This window comes from Coturnix japonica, chromosome 1 (assembly GCF_001577835.2).
Source record: "Coturnix japonica isolate 7356 chromosome 1, Coturnix japonica 2.1, whole genome shotgun sequence".
Lineage (NCBI taxonomy): Eukaryota > Metazoa > Chordata > Aves > Galliformes > Phasianidae > Coturnix > Coturnix japonica.
The window spans coordinates 111273755-111293806 of NC_029516.1; the positions used below are offsets into that span (position 1 = coordinate 111273755).

General features: G+C 37.9%; 1 protein-coding gene across 5 annotated transcripts in view; it reads right to left on the bottom strand.

The window, feature by feature from the left end:
- Nucleotides 1-249: 249 nt before the first annotated feature.
- FRMPD4 (FERM and PDZ domain containing 4) overlaps nt 250-20052 on the bottom strand; it is a 288102-nt gene continuing 268299 nt past the window's right edge. For 2 of the 5 annotated variants that reach the window (XM_015887134.2, XM_015887157.2), the window contains exons 8-17: nt 18233-18364; nt 14991-15110; nt 14199-14335; nt 13023-13149; nt 10670-10759; nt 9935-10117; nt 7108-7246; nt 5511-6566; nt 3939-5210; nt 725-2660 (exon numbers count right to left, since the gene is read on the bottom strand). In XM_015887134.2, the coding sequence (XP_015742620.1) occupies nt 1306-2660; nt 3939-5210; nt 5511-6566; nt 7108-7246; nt 9935-10117; nt 10670-10759; nt 13023-13149; nt 14199-14335; nt 14991-15110; nt 18233-18364 (4611 nt within the window). In that variant the 3' untranslated portion in view covers nt 725-1305. Of the gene's footprint in view, nt 585-724; nt 2666-3938; nt 5211-5510; nt 6567-7107; nt 7247-9934; nt 10118-10669; nt 10760-13022; nt 13150-14198; nt 14336-14990; nt 15111-18232; nt 18365-20052 lie in introns of those variants that run through there. The other 3 variants (XM_015887153.2, XM_015887144.2, XM_015887163.2) reach the window with 3 other exon arrangements.

The window sequence follows — 20052 nt, forward strand, 5'->3', positions numbered from 1 at the left end:
TATATGCGACATTATGAAAAATGGATGAAAACTACCCATACCAGTTTGGAGAAAGGTATTTTGCACTTTTCTTAAGGGCTGCTGCTGCTAAGTGGCTGGAAAGATTAACAGATGTTCTTGATAAAGCCTACTTGCCACGTGAAACAGAGCTTTTGGTTGTCTTTCTAATGCAAGTCTACAAAATGTTTGGAAACCAGATTGGGACAGATTGCTCACAAATTGCCTTTGTCATCACTCAGAGAAGGACTGTTTCTGGCTTGAAATATTTCATAGATATTTATTGTATTCTGAAAACTTCATTTTATTTCTAACTTATTTACAGTTAAACATTCAGAATCATAAAATATGAAGTATAAAATATTTAACAAAATAGATGCAGTTCATGTTGTTCAGATGCACCATAGATTTATGATGAAACAGTAAACAGCACAGGAATTTCCTGACGGTCGTGTCTCTCATTTACCAGGGCACATCCACCCTATACATTCTGATCTGATCAGTATGGCATCAAATTCTCCTTTCAGGGACCATCACCATTCTGGTTCCTATGACCTCAGTCTGTCTTCTGCAGGTACGTTCACTGTCTGAAATGCAACACTGTAATGTTCAATACATCAGATAGATACCCTCTAAACTCGGTATATTCAATACCTTCTATTTTTTTTATATATTATTTTTTAAATATAGAACTTTCTAGAAAAGAAGAATCAGGTAATTCAGGCAATATGAACAAAAGAGTCATTTATTATATATATATTCTCTAGTAACTTATAATAGTCTCTTGGATTTTAAATGTCTCTTCGCTATTTTCAATGCTTAAAAATTATAATTTTAAAACATTAAATATTGTGTTATATACATTATGATCTCATTTTTCATTTCTAAACACGGAGCATTCTCCAAGTGAAAACTTGGATGAAACAGAAAACAACTTAATTGACATAACAGACTTTAAAAGTTCACTTCATACAACCATAGATTTGACTATATGAAAAATAGCCAAAAGTCAATTTGCTCCTCTACAGGATTTTTTTCTGTTTGTTTTCCTGGTTGTGGGGAGAGGGGATTTTTTGGCTTTTCTTTTTGTATAAACGGAAGGACAGATCTGGTCAGCACTGTTGTCAGTGTTCAGTGTTTTATCATATTTTTAACTGCTTACCTATTTTATATAAAATAACAAAATATACAGAGAAAGCTGGATTTGTTACATTAGTTCATACACATAAAGTAAATAAAAGGTTTTTAGTTGTTGTTTTTTTTAATGTATGGCTTTGCAAAGGTAGATTATGAAGTGACTTTTGTATTTTATTTGTTTAAAAGCATTTTAAGAGAACGTGTTAGTGTGCTTACAATAGCGGCCATGGTAGTTGAATGTCGAGCCAAGAGTTTAATGCTAGGATCACTGGAGGTCTTGCCTGACACGGCTTCTGCAGCCTTCAGAAGACAAATGTAGTTTATTACAACCTCGTCTATCTTAGCTATAATTTCCTGCTGCTGAGTTTCAGAGTTCATGACTTTAACTAAACGCATGCAGGCTTCTGTTAAGCAACAGAGTACTTGAAAGCTGGAAGTCATAGCTAAAAGCATTTCCTCAGGGCTTTTATCAGCCATGGCCATTTTCCTGCAGGCACTTCCCAACTGTCTAGATTCCATAGATAACAGTTGTTTGTACTTAGAAAGTTTAAGGTCATATGTTTCGGGATGTAAATCTTCTCTCTTGCCCATACTTGCTCGGACCAGTGAGAGTAACTCATTGGCATCCTTTTGTGCTGCAATAAATCCATCAGGCATTTCATACATCTTCTCTTTCATCACATTTATTCGCGCGATTCGTGCATCGAAGGCCACATCATTGAGATTCACATCAATTTGGCCACCTTGGGTGTCAGCACTGCTCTTCTTGTGTTCATTAACTGCCTCATCCTGTGGGAACTCATCAGCTTCCGGGGACTCCAAGTCCTTCTGTTCATTTTCACTGGAAAAAGACTGACTGGCTGGTTCTGCGAGCTCACACGGGATCTCCGGTTTGAAGAGACATGAGAGCTGATGGCTTTCGTCTCCATCATCTTCATCATCATTGTCATCATTTCCTCTGCTCAGGAAGCAGTAGCTAAAGGGACCACGACACCTCCAGGTACTGGTGTCCAGCTTCCGCAATGGCAACGCTCGACACTGCTTGGAGTCCTTCTGACTGGTGCCTGTGCCCGAACACCTCTTACTGTCCTTCCTATCAGTGCTGACATATACACAGCTCTGGGAGAAACTTTTTGACAGCTTTTTGCCCGGAGAGAGTTCCACCTTTCTCTCGGATCTGGATTCTTCCCTTTGGGTAGTATCCATGCTTTTCAAGCTGGCTGTGGCTGCCTTACTTTCAAACAGCATCTCAATGCCTGCAGATCCTCCAATGATGCTGCTACTGCGTCTCAGCACTTTCCTGTTGTGCGGCATCCTGAGGCTTCCACCTATCATGTCATATGGCCGTAAACTAACTGTTGTCCCACAAGCCTGATTTACTTTGGGAATGTCACAAGAGTCTTGATTTTGACTTGGCACCTTTGATTCTGATAGCGTGGATGATAGCATGATGGAGTCAGCTAGAGGCTGTCTAGGAAAAGCTGCAGGCATGCCTCCTTGTCTTCCCTTTTCAGGCTCTGTGAAAGCTACACTAGGGGTAGTAGAAGAGCAGATAGAATAATTAAGCATCACCCTGATAATATTCAGAGATGAAGATTTTAAGTATCTTTAATAGTAGGGTAAATTGATTGCTGGAGCTTTCCAGTGGTCTCAGTTTCTCAGAGTATTTCACAAAAGCAGGCATCGCTAATTCCTCATATCTTTTGTATTTCACTACGCCTTCCAAAATCTATTAACAAATTTTTACTTGCCAATACTTCACCGTTCATCCTACTACAGCACAAACTGAAAAAAGGGAATAGAAAACCACCTATAAAACTTCTGACAGGTCCCCCAACATTCAAATTGGTTGCTTTCTATTAAATAATTAAATGAATATTTTCAGATTAAATACCTTCTTTAACTATGCCTATGAGAGCAGGGAGAAATGCATTCATGGTAATTTTGGTTTGTTATGTTAAAGTTTTTTTGGCAGAGAATTCAGAGAATTTCTTACTCTTGTTCCTAGTCTGCTCCTCTTTCAGATTTTCATGCATTCCCACACTACTGCTACATGTGGGCTGCAAATCAAGAAGAGGGAAGTGTTTAAAACCCAAAGGAAAGCATTTCCAGTGCTATCACTGAAGAATGGTGTTTTTTGTTTTTTTAAACAATAAGTTCATTAAGACGCTTGAAATTGAAACTTCAAAATGTGGTAATGATTCACTATGTACGTTACTCTTAAAAGAGTAACACTGTCAGACAGTGAAGTAAATACATGCTTGATATTGACTGTTTCTTGCCTTTACAGTTAGAGCGTTTTACTCATACTGCTGTGCTTTTGCCAATCTGCTAAAATAGCAAAAAAACATCCCAACAAAACAAATGAAATACTGTTTTTTCTCTCCTACATTAATATAACTTGTGAAATCATCTTATAATCTAAAAAATATCCTAGAACTCAAATGAACATGGATTTTGGAGAGCTTCCTCTGAACACCTTTTCCCCTATACCTCTACATAACTATCTCCCAAATATTAGATATAAAACGTAGGAGACTTATTCTTAACTGTAATGAGATTCTTTTTCTTTTTCTTTTTTTTTTCTTTTTTTTTCTTTTTTTAATTAGCACTTTTAACCAGTCCTTACAAACATCTCAACATGTATAAATGAAGTGAATACATGCAGTAAAGTCTAATCTCACCACATGCTACGGATTGCTGATGTAGTTTCAGGTGAAGAGAATGCAAACATCAGACCCAATCTTCAACCTTAACATGCAACTTTAAGAGCAAACACAAGAAATGCTTTATTACTGCTGTACCTGTAGTTTCTTTTATCTTGGGGATCCGATGACATCCTTCCCTCAAAGTGCCAAACAGTGGCTCAGCATTAATTGCTGAATGCACAACAGGCACTGTCATCCTGTGACACACAGCTTCAGGCTGCTGATGCAGGTCCTTGTATGTTGTTCCATGGTTTGGAAGAATGGCAGCTCTTTCATCAGCTGGAATATAGGCAATGCCCTTCATTGATGGGTCAGAGATAACATGCTTAACATCAGAGCTACAAAGGGGAGATTCAACAGGGGTAGCACACGTGCTACTGCCTGTGCTGCATCCTGCATCCACCGAAGAGCACTGAGAGCTCTGGAGTGAGAAATGGCCTTCACTTTGTAGAGATGACATGCGCTTAGCCAAGTGATACTCACAAAGTCTAGCCACACTCTGCTCAGCTTCTGGAAGCTTTGAAGGATGGTCATCTGCAGATAAATCGGTATCTTCTGCATCATTTAGGTCTTTGGCTGAAGACACAGGAGTCATATCTGACAAAAAGTTTTCACCTTGGCTAAGCCCTGAGGTGTCATCCTGATCCACCTCAGGATCCACTTCATCCTTACAGTCAGTTTCTGCTTTACCACGGACAGGAACTCTTGGAAAAGTCTTCCCGTTCGCTGCTTCTGGGCTTGGCTTATCTGCTGCCCCATCATCGGCACCATACCACCTTTGGCGAAAAGCAGTTCTCTCCACATTGAAAGTGCTTAGGCGTTGACTGTCTCTTGCTGAAATAGTTCCAAATTTAGCTTTTAGTTCTTCATCAGTCTCTGCTTTTTTAGTTCCCTGTTGCTTTTTCACAGTAGCATTCCCATCAGAGGATGCTTTTACTTCGCTCTCCGTCATCTTACTTTTCCTTTTACTAGTGCAAGAATATACCAAGGATCCCATGTGCAATTTGCTAAAATAATCAGTGACAGATTTTGTTTCCATAGTCTCTGGCTCCATTTCCATGTTATCCGAATGAAGAATCTGCTTTGAAGGCACAACTTTTGATTGCAGGTCTGCAGCCTGGCGACCAACCAAAGGCTGTGAGGATTTCATACCTGGCCCTCCAGCCTGACTCTTAGCAATGGGGAATTCAGTCTGCTCTTCTACAAGAGGTTGGTAGCCTTCACTTGTGGTCAAAAACATGCGTGCAGTGTTTTCTGAGTGTTTCTGTGCTGCAGCTAATTCAGAACTTTCAGTCATTTCAGAGGAATTTGTTTCATTGCCAGAATCTGAAGATGACTCAGGGCTATATGCTCGCAAGATAGCTACACCTGCAAGCCACAAAAAATAAGAGTCAATTAATGACAGCAGCTGAAGCACCTGGACAAGCGACAAGCAAAGGCGTGTGTTATAGACAAAAATATTCTTTGTAAAAATACTCTGACTTTATTGCACAGTTCCCAGGACAGGTAGCTTAATAACATTAACAGCAGTTCCATTACACAATATGGAATATGATGTATGGAAAATGATGGCCAAAAAAAAAAAAAAAAAAAAAAGGAAAACCAAAATGGAGTATTGGATGAGATGGAATGATTTTCAATGAATAAACGTAACTATCGTGAAAGAACCTGAATTGTCACTCGTCTGCTGTTCCTCTGAAGCAGCCAAAGCTTCTAGTGCTTGAAGAGTAGAGACTACAGCATCATCTAGCCCCTTCTCACACTTCCCCTCTGTATTAGTAGGGACAGCATCGATAAGCGACACTGGAATGTCATCACTGCCTAGATTACTGGCTTGCTCCTTGTCGTCTCTAGGCTGTGTTGCTTGATTCTGAGAGTCTTCCTCATCTGAACTGTCCCTGAAGCCAGGTGGAGGAGCAGCAATGGCCATGTTTAAGGTATGCAATAGGAAATCGTCTTCATTATCATCACCTTCTGGAGGTGGAAGTGAAGTCAAATCAATAATGTCATCATTAGAACCAGAAAGGCTGAGAAGAGCAGGCCTATTGATTTCTCCTACCATAATGTCTTCTTCACAGCTTACTTCATCTTCATCTTCGGCATCATCCGTGTTTTCTGCATAACAAATATCATGCAGCAAAGGCTCTTCTATCCCTTCTGCAGCTCCAAATATTTTACCATCACTTATGGTTGCGTAAACAGCATTTGTAGCAAACTGAATGCTTTCAGCATCTGGTGACAACTCCAGACCTTTAATGTCATTGGCATTATTAATATAAATGGCTCTTTGTTTTTCTAGTACTTCTGGACTTTCATCCAAAAGCCTTTCATAGCCAAGAGTCTGGGGATTGATACCATCCAAGTTGTGATCTCCAAATATAAAGGAAACTTTTGCTCCCCTAGGAGAATCCTGTGCTTTCTTGCTAGATTCCAAACCTGAGAGTGACAGTAGCGAAGGCTGATTAAAATTTCTACTTTCTTCTGTGTCAGTGGGGTCTTGCTTGGTCAGATGCTGATCAAATCCACCTGAATTATAGGTATTTTCTATGTACAGATGTCTGTGTTCTTTTTGACATAACAGACTTTCAGAAACATCTATAGCCTTCTGTTTAGGATCACCAAAAGACATTTGAGTCTCTTGATCTTCAGCCAGGAAAGTGGTAGTTTTTGGTACACAGTTCCACTCAGAAGCAAGGAGGTTATGCTTCCCTCTATTTTCAATTCCTGACACATGGGAGAAAAAAAAACCCAACAATTAGTTAAACAATAACTTGCTAATACTGAGCAATGAACATTCTGAACAGGACAGCTAGGCCATCAAACACTTCACAAAAGTGTTCTGAAGCTTGCTTTTGCTCTGAGATAAATAGCTGTTGATTTAATGACCCAAAGTTTAACTATTACTTTTGTAACTTAGAGCAAAACTAAACCACAGCTAGGTACAGATGCTATTCCAGGAGCAGGAACACAAAACCAAATTCGCAGCTGGTTTCCCCAACACCAGGTGTATTCTTATAAAGATATACGTATGCAACACAATAATGTTCATAGGTAGCATGCATCTGTTTCACTACACTTATGAAAGAAATTCATGCTATCAAAGGCTGAGTATCAGAACATCATAAAGCTGAACGAGTACGCTGTGGTGCCAGGTCTAAGGCAGCAACCCTCTCATTTGGCATTTGTATTTATCTGGAGTGTACTGGCTTAAGCTGACTTCTGCTCTACATCTGTGATCATCATTATCACACTGCGCAATGAATACCTGTTTCTCGGTTCCCTGCATTTTTCTTGTTGGCCATGTTGAATATGGAGCGCCTTGAGTCAACCAGCAGTCTATAGTATCCAGCTGTTAAGCAAGCAAGGTTCATTGCATCTGATGACTCCATCAGTAGCGTAATAGGCTGAGAAGAATACAACCAAGTCTTGGTTAAGGCTGTTCCTTCTCAATCTGTTTACCCGCCGACTATATTACTGCACAGAATTAAAGGAAATTACACTGCAAATACCACACTGAAAAATACACAATAATTTATTTTCCTCACTACTAACATCATGCAATACCAAATATTTTAAGGGAGGAACTTATAAAAGTAGATAAATATTCAAAAGGAGGGTGAAAAGAAGACAGAGCCAAGCTCTTTTCAGTAGTACCCAGCGAAGACAAGAGGCAACAGGCAGAAACTGGAACAGAGGAGGTTCCCTCTGAAGAGCAGGCAGCACTTCGTGTGGGTGATGAAGCAGTGGCACAGGATGTCCAGAGGTTGTGCAAATAAAAGACAGATCTCTAAGAACTGTCTTTTATTTGTTTTCCTTTTGCCACAGTAAAGAAAATAAACTTTTGTTTACATTTCTGGAGACTTTAAAACCAAACTCATTCTGAGGTGTCTATCTCCCTGAACTCACAGAGGAAATAGGAATTGCAACATCCTATCCATGACACACAGGTAGAAGTTACACAGCAGACAAACCATTACAGCAGTGACACAGTTCATACAGCTGTATGGACTTTTGTAACCTGAAGGCAACTGACTGTGATGGAGGAAATGGCCAAAACATAATTTATGTTCACAGCTTACCACCAGTCTCAAAACCGCTGTATGAACAGTTTTCAGCAACAAGGAAAAAACAATGCATTTTGTTTTCTTTAAATTATTCTATGCTACAGTATGAGGTTCTATTCAATGCATGCGTCTTTCAAAAGAATTCAAATACAGCTGTAAAATTACTTGCAAATTACTAAACCTACAGCAGGCTACTTAATATTTTTCCTTTTGGGTGACTACTTGAAATGTTACGAGTATCAATCTCATTTTTTTCTGCAATGATTGACAGAAACAGACAATCTCCAAAGAAGCCTCAGATTGCTGAAAACAGTGTCGTGCATTGCTGTTAATCTGAAGAACAGCCTTGTGACAGTTAGTTAGATTTTTACTGGCTGCTTCTCCCAAGTGATTTGTGGTTGAGAAGACATTACAAGGAATCAAAAATAAAAGAACATAACTGCATGTTTGCTATGAAAATGACATTTATTGGTATACTGGAATCTGGATATATGAAACTGATAGCTTAGCATATGCTAAGGTACGAAAACATCAGTTGAGAGTAGCTGTGTGTGCCCACATTTACTCAAGAAGAAACTGTTACATTCCATACTACTTCCCCACACTCTTTTGTTTTGTTTTGTCATATCAATCCATGGCCTCCTAACTTTGTAATTTTGATGTTAAACGAATGTCTCTGGGTTTAAGACCACATGCGTTGAAAGGCAAGGACATGGGGATTTAGATGGGGATATCCATGGTTTGCAATAAGACAACAACAGTATTATAATATATATATATAAAGTCATGTTAATATAAAATTCCATGGCATATAGTACCACATTTTATATGCAAGAAGATGGGAATAATTTAATTTCTGCATTACTTTCTCCATCAGAAAGACAGGATAACAGCTTTTACTCAAAAGGTCTGCAGGCTATGGGTTTAGCACAATATTACAAGCAAAGAAGCCTGAGATGCTCACATTGGTAAATACAGTGAAAGAGATGCTGTCAAAGGGTATCTATTAATTTATAGTAGTGTTTTCTCATTGACTTAAACACAGGGGAACACTTTCAGGTCAGTAAGCCTAAAGCATTCAAAGCAAAAGCTTAGTAAAATATCACTTGTGTATTTTTTTATTTTTTTTTTAAATGTAAATCTCCATCATTAAAAAGGCTTACACAGGACTATTTAGGCCAATTTATTTTAATAGGCTCTATTTATTTTAATAGTATATTTAAGTTTCAAGTATAATGAGAACTCTTCCTTTAATCTCTCATTGTTGTAGTTTATGCTCTACAAAGTCTTTGAAGCTTTTCATTTCACAGTCTAATAGGAGACATACAAAGAAGATCCGAGAAAATACAACATATAAAACTACAGCCATTGCCACTAAACACCACAAATGTAAAGCGTTAGGTGGGATTGCAGAGAAATGTAATGACTGTAGGTAAATGAATAACATCAAATAATGCATAATTAACGGCAAAGAACTTAATTAGGACTTTATGGACTAACAAAAAATGAAGAGCCTTTTTACAGGTTATTTCACTGGTAACCACATAGTGGTTACCAGTGCCCTTAGTAGATAAGACACCGGGTTACATGGGATGCTGGTCTGATACAGCTGGCAAAACTCTAACAGTAATTACATTATTATGACTAAACAGGCTTCTAGGAGCTCAAGGAACTTCAAAAGAAGGTCAATCTCATCATCACCTCTTCTCACCATGGAAATCAAGGAGTAAAACAACAAAGCAAATTGCCCAGGGCCAGCCAAGAGAAAAATCAGAAATAGAATGTAAGAGCAGCAAAGCACTCCTGTACATCATGGACCTCTCAGATTCCTAACAAGTGCTCCCCATGCACTCTGACAAAAAAAAAAAAAAAAAAAAAGCAAAAAAAAAAAGCAAAAAATGCAGTTTCAGGGTATTGCTCGTGAAAACATTTGGAACAGTTAGTACAATTTGAACAAATATTCAAAGAAAAACGGCAAAAACTTTATTTAAAGGCACTGTATCATCAGAAATCAACAAAAACACTTACTTTTACATCTAAGACATGCAGCTCAACTCTAACACTGCTTTCGTCTTCTGTAAACATCTCAATCCTGTTCACATGACTGAAGTCTGCTAGAAGAGCCACCAGGTTTGTTTTGGTGTTTATCACATGACTGATTCCATACCGCGGCCCTACTAACAAAGTCACTTCTGAACGCTTTTCTCCCTGCTTTAGCATAAAAAGGAAAAAAATAAAAGAAAATAAAACCATGATAGGCCACTGCTTTCTTTCATTTTCATGAAGATTGCTTTCCATGATTAAAGATCATGGTAATTTTCTAAGAAGAGAAAATGTAAAAGAGTACACAGTGTTGATAATTAATATAAAAATCAAAGCAATCTGCTCCTGGATATTGACTGTACTGTAGTTTTTAGATGGATAGGTTGTTCGATGGATGGATGTGGATGGAATTTCCTGCCATTAATCAAAAGTTTCTGTTATCAAGTGTTTTCCAGAGTAACAGTTTAAGTATTCTTTAGTTAATTGGATGGCATTATTGGCCAAATGGATGTCACCTATCCCCAAACCCTCAGCAAAAATTCAAATTACAACAGGAATGTTATTTTCCACATGAAAAAAATAAAAAGACTAGTTCGATTTAACAATTACTTTTTAAAATGTACATATAGAAATTCTAAAGGAAATTCTGTGGTCTAGTTTTTGCAAAGAGAGGAAGAAAATATCAGGAGAAGAGAAAGACTATTTAAAGAGAAATATTACCACTAGCGTTGCCTTGAAAACACGCCCTCCATATAATCGGAGATCACTGAGGAACTTTAGATAATGCACCTTAGCTTGCAGGGCGGACAGCTGAGGTAAGAGAAACAGGATTAAGATGTAGTGGTAGAAACCAACACATTACCAAGTTTTCAAAAATCAAAATGTATTAAAATGTATTCTAAGGAACTGAAATAAGAGCTCTTCAGAGTCTGAAACCAAACCATCAGATGCTTGAGATTCAGATGAGAAAACAGTTTTGTTCTTAAAATTCAAACTATGTTTTTTTAGTTCAAATGCATTGAGGATTTGGCTATGAGCTGCATGAGGGCACTGCAAGAACATTGTCACTGCTCCAATGAAGGGAAAATGTTAAAGTACTCAGGTTAAACAGCTGTTCATTGAGGGATTTCAAGGCCAGTCAACAGCTTTCAATTCACAATCATCAGCAGTTCTTAAACATTTATGTATTGATACAGAGAAAGAGATGAAAGAATTTTGTTTTGTTAGCTATGTGTGTTACATCTTGTTAGGTACTTGCAGCATATGGCATATTATTCCACCTCATTACTGCAATCTCAATTTTTTAAAATAAAATTATTCCACTATATTTAGTAGGGAATAAATCTGCAAGCCAAATATAGAAGATCAATACATACAATCCTATCATGCAGTACATACCATAATTTACCTCCTTTTTCTCCTTTTAGCTTAAACTACCTACTTAAAAAGAACAAGCTGTAATATATTTTATGAGACTGAATGGAACCAAGAAATAGTTCATTTCACCCAAACAATCTGGAGCCAGAACTTACATATCCCTTGCATAAATCTTTACATGTGGGCTTTATCGAGCTCATCTCATTTTCTATTCTCTCATCAGCCACTAGATTTCTAGCTCAAAAGCTTATTTGATCTCAAACAGCATTTTAAGAGTCCCTGAATTAAGGTCTTTTTAGACTCCAAGGTGGAAATGAATCTGAAGCAGAGAGCAAAGGGTGTAATGTGTTCCCCTTCCCTTCAGTAAGTGCTCAGTTGGATGGAGAAATATATTGGGCTTGTAAAAAAAGGGAGAATCCTAAGAGTTACAAGCTGCCCCTCATGCAAAAGGAAACAAGACACCAGAGGCTTGTCCTAGTCTAGTACCTACAGGTGAAACAGAAGGTGATGACAAGCTCAGATCTTTGTTTGTTTCTGAAACTGCCTGCTAAAAATACTGGGGAAGCACACAGTATATTTCCAAAGAGCATGTAGAAAAGAAAAAAGTAAAAATAACAAAGTCTGCTGCAGGAAGGTATTGTTGCAACTTCTTTTCTAACCAAGAATCAACACTGAATGCCACTGCCATCATCTGTGATTCCAGCAGCAGCGATGGCTCTCAACATACAGTATTATGATACACAAAAAGTAGATGGCATTATTTAGCTTTAACTTCAGCAGTACTAGAGACATACAGTGCTCCATTCAAAAAGATGACTTTTCTCCCTGAGCATTACAGGTCAAACACACAGATCTTCCAAGCAGGATTTCTGCTGATCATGATGAACCTTAGCTCAAACGCCTGAAGTCTGGGGCTTTTCCTGATCAGAAGGAACAGAACGGAACTCCTGTTCATGGAGCAGAACACAGTTCATTTCGTCACTCTTATGTTCTGTTTATTGTCAGTGGAGACAAATAGGCATTTCTGGGACAAACAACCTGACCTATTTCTAATGTTTACTGTGGGATGGGATGAGTTGCTCCCTCAAGTGCCTCTTTCTCCCTGTTGACTACGAAAGAGACCTCATTATGGTGTCTAAAACCAGACCCATAGCTATGCATTCAACAATATAAGTGCATTTCTCAGAGACATTGTCTTCCACATTTCTTTCCAACTGAAATGAAACCTTAGTGCTAAGAAAAGCATTTTAAAATAGCTTTGGTCAGTCCTATAAGGAGCAACATATCTAAAGCACAATAGAAAGCGTCCCTACAAACAGCATTTACACTGACCCATGAGTTACTGTGTTTCAGATCATAGCATCAGAGAAAGAACAATAACATTCTAACAAGTATGCCATTAATAAGAAGCCATACATGAATTAAATATATATACATATCTTTATCATACCTGAAGTGTTAACAATCAGTTTTCTGACATTCTCCAGTTAAGAAGATAGTTTAGTTGGGGTATAATTAATTATTTTTAATTGCTCTTGGCTATGCTGTACCGAGCACTGCAAGTTAAATTGTCTATATTCTCTGAAAAAATAATGGCTAGGTGTTTTTCTAAAGGATTAATTGTATAGGTTTCCCATGCATGCCACTCCTTCTGTTCTTTAAAAACATATTTTCCATTAAGATGCAAATGCAATACCTTTTTACCCGGAGGAACTAGGTTTTGATTTGCTTTGACAAGGTGTGAAAGTGCTTTCTTTATGTTCTTTTCTTTCATGCTTTGCAGCACAGCAGATGGAAGAAAAGTCTCTAATCCCCATTCTTTTCTGCAATAAAAAGCATATATTTAATTTCAAGTTCCTCTGATGACTTTTTATCTAAAGACTGGTGACTGTGAAGACAAGTGAACGAACTCCTGTAAACAGGAGAGTTAAGTCCAGAGTTTTGCAATAACACGTTATTTTCTATATTCAAACCATATGTTACTTATGAAGATGCTATAAAATGTATTTAATATCCTTTCTGTCACTTCTCTCTTTTCCAACATAACAGACAGAAAAGAAGTTTACAATCTGTATGTTTATAATCTAGACTTTGTTAAATCCCAACTAATTACATAGGCAAGCACCATTATAGAATTGTTATATGAAAAGTTGTAGAAAAAGTCACAGAAAAGTTGCAGAAGACTTAACATCATATTTAATTTTAGTTTCTAAGGTTTTTTATAGAACATGCAAATCTGCCAATCATTGTTTTTATCAGATTGCCATCTTGACAGCCTTTTCCCATCCTTTTGCCCAGATTGCTTTTCTATTTGATGCACCCCTTTTGACAGAAGGCTGACTCTTCACTTGTAAGTAGCTTTTGTTGATTCCTTAATAGGATTCAATATAGTAACAGAACAAAATTGTTTGTTTTTATCTTAGCAGATATGCACCAATCTCCATTCTGGATTTTCTTCTTTCCTGGTAGTTCATTAAACATAAAGCCTAACCTCTTCTAGAAAGTCATGAGGATAATATAAAACAAATGCTCACTGGATTCTGCTGTATCTAAGAAATCTTTCAAATGGAACCTAAGGCCCTACAGTCTTCTGATCCAAGAAATCAACTGAATCTACTGTAATAATCTACTAAAACCTTTGGATTCAGACTATATAAACTTAGAATTAATCTTATTTACATTTATAGCCTATCACACATGCTTAAACAGGTAACCAAATGGTAAGAGTATTGTCCATTCCTACAGCTCTCAACCCATTGGAATAAATTTCAGTAATGAATAACAAACGTAAAATAGGTACACACACATAAGAATATTAAAGAATCAAATGAATCTATGAGCTTTTAAAGATCACACTGTATTCTCAACTTACTCTATATATTTGAGGGAGATTTTCTGAGTTTGCTTGGTGGTCACAGTTGCAATATACATTTGTAGCGCAGCCAACCGCAGGGCAATGTCGTATTTCAGTTCTGGTCCAAATCTTTCCTGAACCACATCATTACAGCTCTGCCAAGGAACCAGTAGAGGGAGCATCAAGTTCAAAAATGTTGCAATAAAATTATAATCCATTTTCTTAAAATAAGCACTAAACCCTGAACTCAGAAACCAGACCATACTGAAAGTAGAACTGCTGCTCTCAGAGCCATCAGATGCTCACCTGGATAAAGGTACTTCTGGGAATGCAAGTTCATCCTTCCTCTGAGGAACTGAGTAATCTTCTTTCATGAGTATTGGGAGCGTGCTAGACTATCTGGGCTCAGGACAGTAGAACTCTGTCTGGTGAGATGCCCAGGAGAAGAACCACATTGCTCATACATCAGTTTTCTCATCCATTTTACTGGAAATCCCTTTTCAGACACTATTTCTGTCTGATATTGTAATACCAGAAGTAAGTATAAGCAATTACTTTGGCTTTGCTCATTTCAAAAGCCAAATATATTTCAGAAAGACATCAAAGCATCTCTATTCAGCAGGACTTAGGAAGGAAAGGAACTTTGAAGATGATAAAGATTTGTACATTCCCCAAGTGTATTGGCTTTATGCAGCAAAAACAACCCAGGCAGCCTCACTTTCGTACATGAAGATATATATATATATGTATACACTGAGTACAGTCATCTTTTTAATTCTTTTTGTTAACAATGCCCATGCTTTCACTTACCTGTACATAAAGATATTCAAAAGCAACTGGATCTCTTCTTAAAAGATCAATGGGATCCTTTGGGACAAAGCTAATCCTGAAAAGACATCTCATTTTATGCGAGCTTGGCCTCTGAGTCACCTAGGAGAGCAGAACAACCATAATATTGTGTCAATTCCTGTTGTGCAATAGTCTGTAGTCATGGGCACTGACCCTCATTTAAGAGAAATGTAAGAAAAAAAATAATTCAGCCCAACAGCGAGCTTTATTATGGGCTCATTAAGTATTGCACATCAGAATATCAGATATATATAATCTCATGGAAAGAATTTTAAACTTACATAGGCATGACTGCCTAATGTGACTCATTCTCAAAGCACTGGAATTCATTTATTCAAAGTCAGAGTGAGAAGAGAGAAAAAACCAAACCCAAGTAAAATAAAGATGTTGAGGAGCATTGGTCCCAGGACAGACTCCCATGGGACACTACTTGTGAACAGCAACCACAATGAACTATTGGGAACAGCCCACTGACTACAACCATCCACCTAATCCTTTATTCCCTCTATAGTCTACCCTTCAAATCCATTTCTTGCCAATTCAGAGATAAGGATAAGGTGTGGGATCACGTCAAAAGCATTGCACAAGTCCAAGTAGATGACATCAGCTGCTCTTCCCGTGTCCACTGATGCTGTCATCCCATCATAGAAGTCTACCAGATTGGTCAGACACTATCTGTCCTTGGTGAAGTCGTGCTGGCTGTCATTTCCTCATCTCTTATGTACCTTAACATGTCTTCCTAGGCACAGACATGAGGCTCACCAGCCTGCAGTTCCCCAGGTCTTCCTTTCTCCCTTTCTTAAAAATGAGAGTGACATATCTTTTTTCTGGGGACTTTGCCTGACAGCCACAGTTTTTCAAATATGATGGAGAGAGTCTTGGCAGCCATATATAAGCCTATTACTTCAGAACCCTGGGACATAAAGAACTTGTTAAGTACCTCAGCCTTCTTCATGTCTGAGGAGGCTCTCTCCCTTTTTGTTTATCAGAGTGGGTACTGTCTCTTTTGCATGACTCTTCTGCCCAGTGTATCTAAAGAATTATTGCTGTCTTTCACATCCCTCACCAAGTTCAACATGATCTTCACCTTGGCTTTACTGATGCCATCCATGCACATCAGGTCAGCAGCCCTATATTCTTCCTAGGCCACCCATCTCCACTTCCACAGCTTATACTTTTCATCTCTTCCCTTCAGCCTAACCAAAAGGTTCTTGCTCAGACATGCTGGTTTTCTGCCTCATTTGCCTGATTTCTCATTCTGGGGGATAGGGCGTTCTTGTGCTTTCAGGAAGGCATCCTTAAATTGCTGCCAGCTCTGTTCTGTTCCTTTGTCCCTAAGGTGAGTTTCCCAGTGCATCTCATCCAACAATTTCTTAAACTGACTGAAATTTGCACTCCTGCAGTTCAGGATCCAGACCTCACTCTTTGCCAGGCCTGTGTTCCTCAAGATCACGAACTCAACCAGGACATGGACATTGCAGCTCAGGCTGCCTCTGATCTTAACTTCTTTAATTACGTCCTCCTGTGTTGTTTTCCCAGCGGATATATGGGTGGTTTAAATTTCCCACGAGAATGAGAACCCATGAGTACCACTGCTTTAATCCAATAGAAAATTTGCAAGAGGTGTCTTTTCAATTTTCTTGAGTCGTTATGGATTAAGATACATACCCTAAAATTCTGACCAAAACAGGTATCTCCCATCATCACTTAAGAAGCTCAAAAATACTCTTTTTGTTAGCACAACTGCTTAATAAGAATATAATACAGTAACCTGGACATATTTACTGGGCACCATCAAAGAGCTAATAAATAACTGGATGAAAGAGTAACAGTCCAGTAACACTATTGTGAGCCCTGGTCAGCAGCAACACTATAATAGCAAATTAGAGTATTGCTGACTTTACAGGAACTTCAAAGGATAAATTAATGTAGTTTATGTAGTTTATTTAATTAGGCTCATGTAGTCTGAAAGTTAGTGTACTTTACTATCAGCATCTTTAATTGAGAAGAATATACTTTTAAAATTCTCCAACCGGCAGTCTGTATAGCACTAACAATGTTCAGAATGTGTGTTTATCGCACATTGTCTCTGACCTCATTCCAAGTATCCAGACGTAATCTGGATGTATAAACAAAACCTTGGGATGGGACTTTCAAAAGCTCTCTGTGTTGGTTTATTCTGATCCCTCTGATTTCAATGGGAACTTTACCAGTTACTTCAAAGAGAGACAGCTAGGCCATGAGAGCCTGCACTGAGTACTCCTGGATATTGAGCATTCATTGAGTAGCTTGTACCATGGAAAAGGAATGCTAACATAGCAAAGCTAAATGCTTTTAGATTAGAACACACTAGAAAGACCATGAGTGGCTGAACTGACTTCCTTCATACCACTGCACAGAGTGTAGTTATACGATTGAGGAAATTCTGGCATTTAAATTAAAATACTGTTTTTCTCTTTTAAAATATCCATTTATATATATATTTTTTAAATTTAGGTGAAAAAGCTAAAAATGCAAGCACTCTCCTGGCTCACAGAAATGGCATGGAGAATTTCAGGCTAAACAGCCTGGCCAAAAGGAATAGCAGCTGAAAATAGGGTTGTCTGCTGGGAGTCATGAAATAACTTTACATCTACTCAGAACTGGCCTGTCAGCAGCCTCATTTGCCTCCCTGATCTAAGAAAAAAATCCACAACAGCATTTTTTGAGTCACAGAAATGACATAATGTATCACTGCAAAACATGACAAACAGCTTCATCAGAAGGAGTATTGTTTCCTGCTATCCAGATACAGATCTGCATAATCAGACAAGAATCAAAGACCAAAATATACACTTAAAGGAATTTTGGCAGACTGGGGTTCTTAGAACTATTGCAGTAGATTTTCCAGCTATTGAGAATACTCATTAGCTGTGTCACCTATGACACAAAGAATGACACTGATAAATATTTTCTATAAGTTTGATGTATGATGAACTTTTTAGTACACTTTAATGGCCAAGTGAAGCAATGACATGTGATGCCTATGTAGCAGAAAAATAACTATTCCATGGCAACTTGATTCTTATAACCACATCTAAATACCGCCACTGTTTGACAAAAAATCTTGCAGTTAACTCACTTGAATAGTTAAAAGTTATGTAATAGTTAAATATACTGATAAAAAAGTGTCTTTCACATCTTTCACATACAATTCTACAAACCTGAGTTAGAGTCTCCTGTTCATGTAGCAAAAGAAGTTTTGTTCCAGATCCTTCCACTCTTTGCTCCAGCATCAGTGAAAAGTGTTCAATACACTTGATGGAAAGCTTTTCTTGCAGTGTTAAGATGACATCCTAATTCACAAAAGATTTATAAAATACAATTTAATTTAGGAAAAGCTTGGGTTCAAGTTCTTCATACATTCTGCACATATATAGCTTGGGACGGAAGCCCAGAGATTACAGGAGAGGATGGTTGTATTTCATGCATGTTCTCCATGAGACAGAAGTCAACACCTCTATTCACCATGGGGAAAAAATGATGCCTTTTTATTCAAACACCTCTAGTAACAGATATGTATGCAAAAACAAATAAACAAACAATAAACCACAACATACGTACAGTGAAATAACAGCTTTCTGTGCAGCTTAATATGTGGATCATACTTGTATGGCCCTTAAATCATATTTCTTTGTCTCTCTGTAGATAGAACCTCCCCATCAGAAAATGAAAGAGGACCTTCTCACTCTGTTTTTTACTTATCACAGAATCATAGAATCACAGCATGGTTTGGGTTGGAAGGGACCTCAAAGCCCACCCAGCCCCAACCCCTGCTGTGGGCAGGGCTGCCCCCCACCAGCTCAGGCTGTCCAGGGCCCCATCCAACCTGGCCTTGAGGGCCTACAGGGATGGGGCACCACAGTTTCTCTGGGCAGCTGTGCCAGAACCTCACCAACCCCTCTGTAAAGAATTTCCTCCTAACATCTATCCTGAAACTCCTCTCTTTTCTTTTAAAACCGTTCTCCCTTGACCTATCACTATCAGACCATACAAAAGGTCTGTCTCTCTCCTGCTTTTAAGCTCCTTTAAAGTACTGAAGGGTCGCAATGATGTATCTCTGGAGCCTTTACTTTTCCAGAATGAACAAGTCTGGTTTCTTCCCTTACTTTTGAGACAGGGCCACCATAGGATATAAAAAGAATTTATAAGTCCAAGGCAAAAATTAAACAAATAGCCTTTCTTTGCTCTTAGGGCATGTTGATTTTCTTTTGAAATCCACTTATTGATACTTGTGTTTAATGAGTATACTTGAGTTTAAAACACTGATGGAAAACTCAGTGATGATACCTGTGCCAAGCAGCAGCTCTAAATACAGGGATCAACTCAAGCCATAGTATAAAACTCATTTCCAAACAGGTTTTATTATTTTTTTTTCACATTGGCTTACATCCAAGGGGAATCAGTATGAGAACAACTGTTTCTGAAAGAACAGCTAAACAAACCTCAAAAAAACATTTGACCAATCTGTACTTTACTTTCACAGAATGCTTTGTAAATATACCTAGAGTATTATTTCATCTGGAAAGGTATCTTTTGCTTTAATGAATACAGTAGCAAAATGAAATGTATAATAACCTGTCTTATAAAATAGTTTCACATTATGCTCGTAAAAAGATTAAAGTATTTCTATCTAAGAGATTTTTAGATATGCATAAGTATCCAGATGGATAGAATTTACTTTGGAGATCATGCTGAATCATAATCCAAGTGTTTTAAAATAAGTTAGGAAGATTAACTGATCAATTACAGTGCGTTTATTGAAAATCAACGTCACATTGGTGGAAGGATGAAACATGTATGTAGGAGGAGGGGGCAAACTCTGTATGCTGTAAAGAATAAAAGACAGTATTAATGGATAGCAAGCAACTGCTCTAAATAACAGAGGTTGATACTGCACTGTTTTTACTAAAGTGGAATTTATTGCCTCTACATTAAATCTACTTAAACTCCTGAACACTGCCTAAACACAAGAGGTGTAACA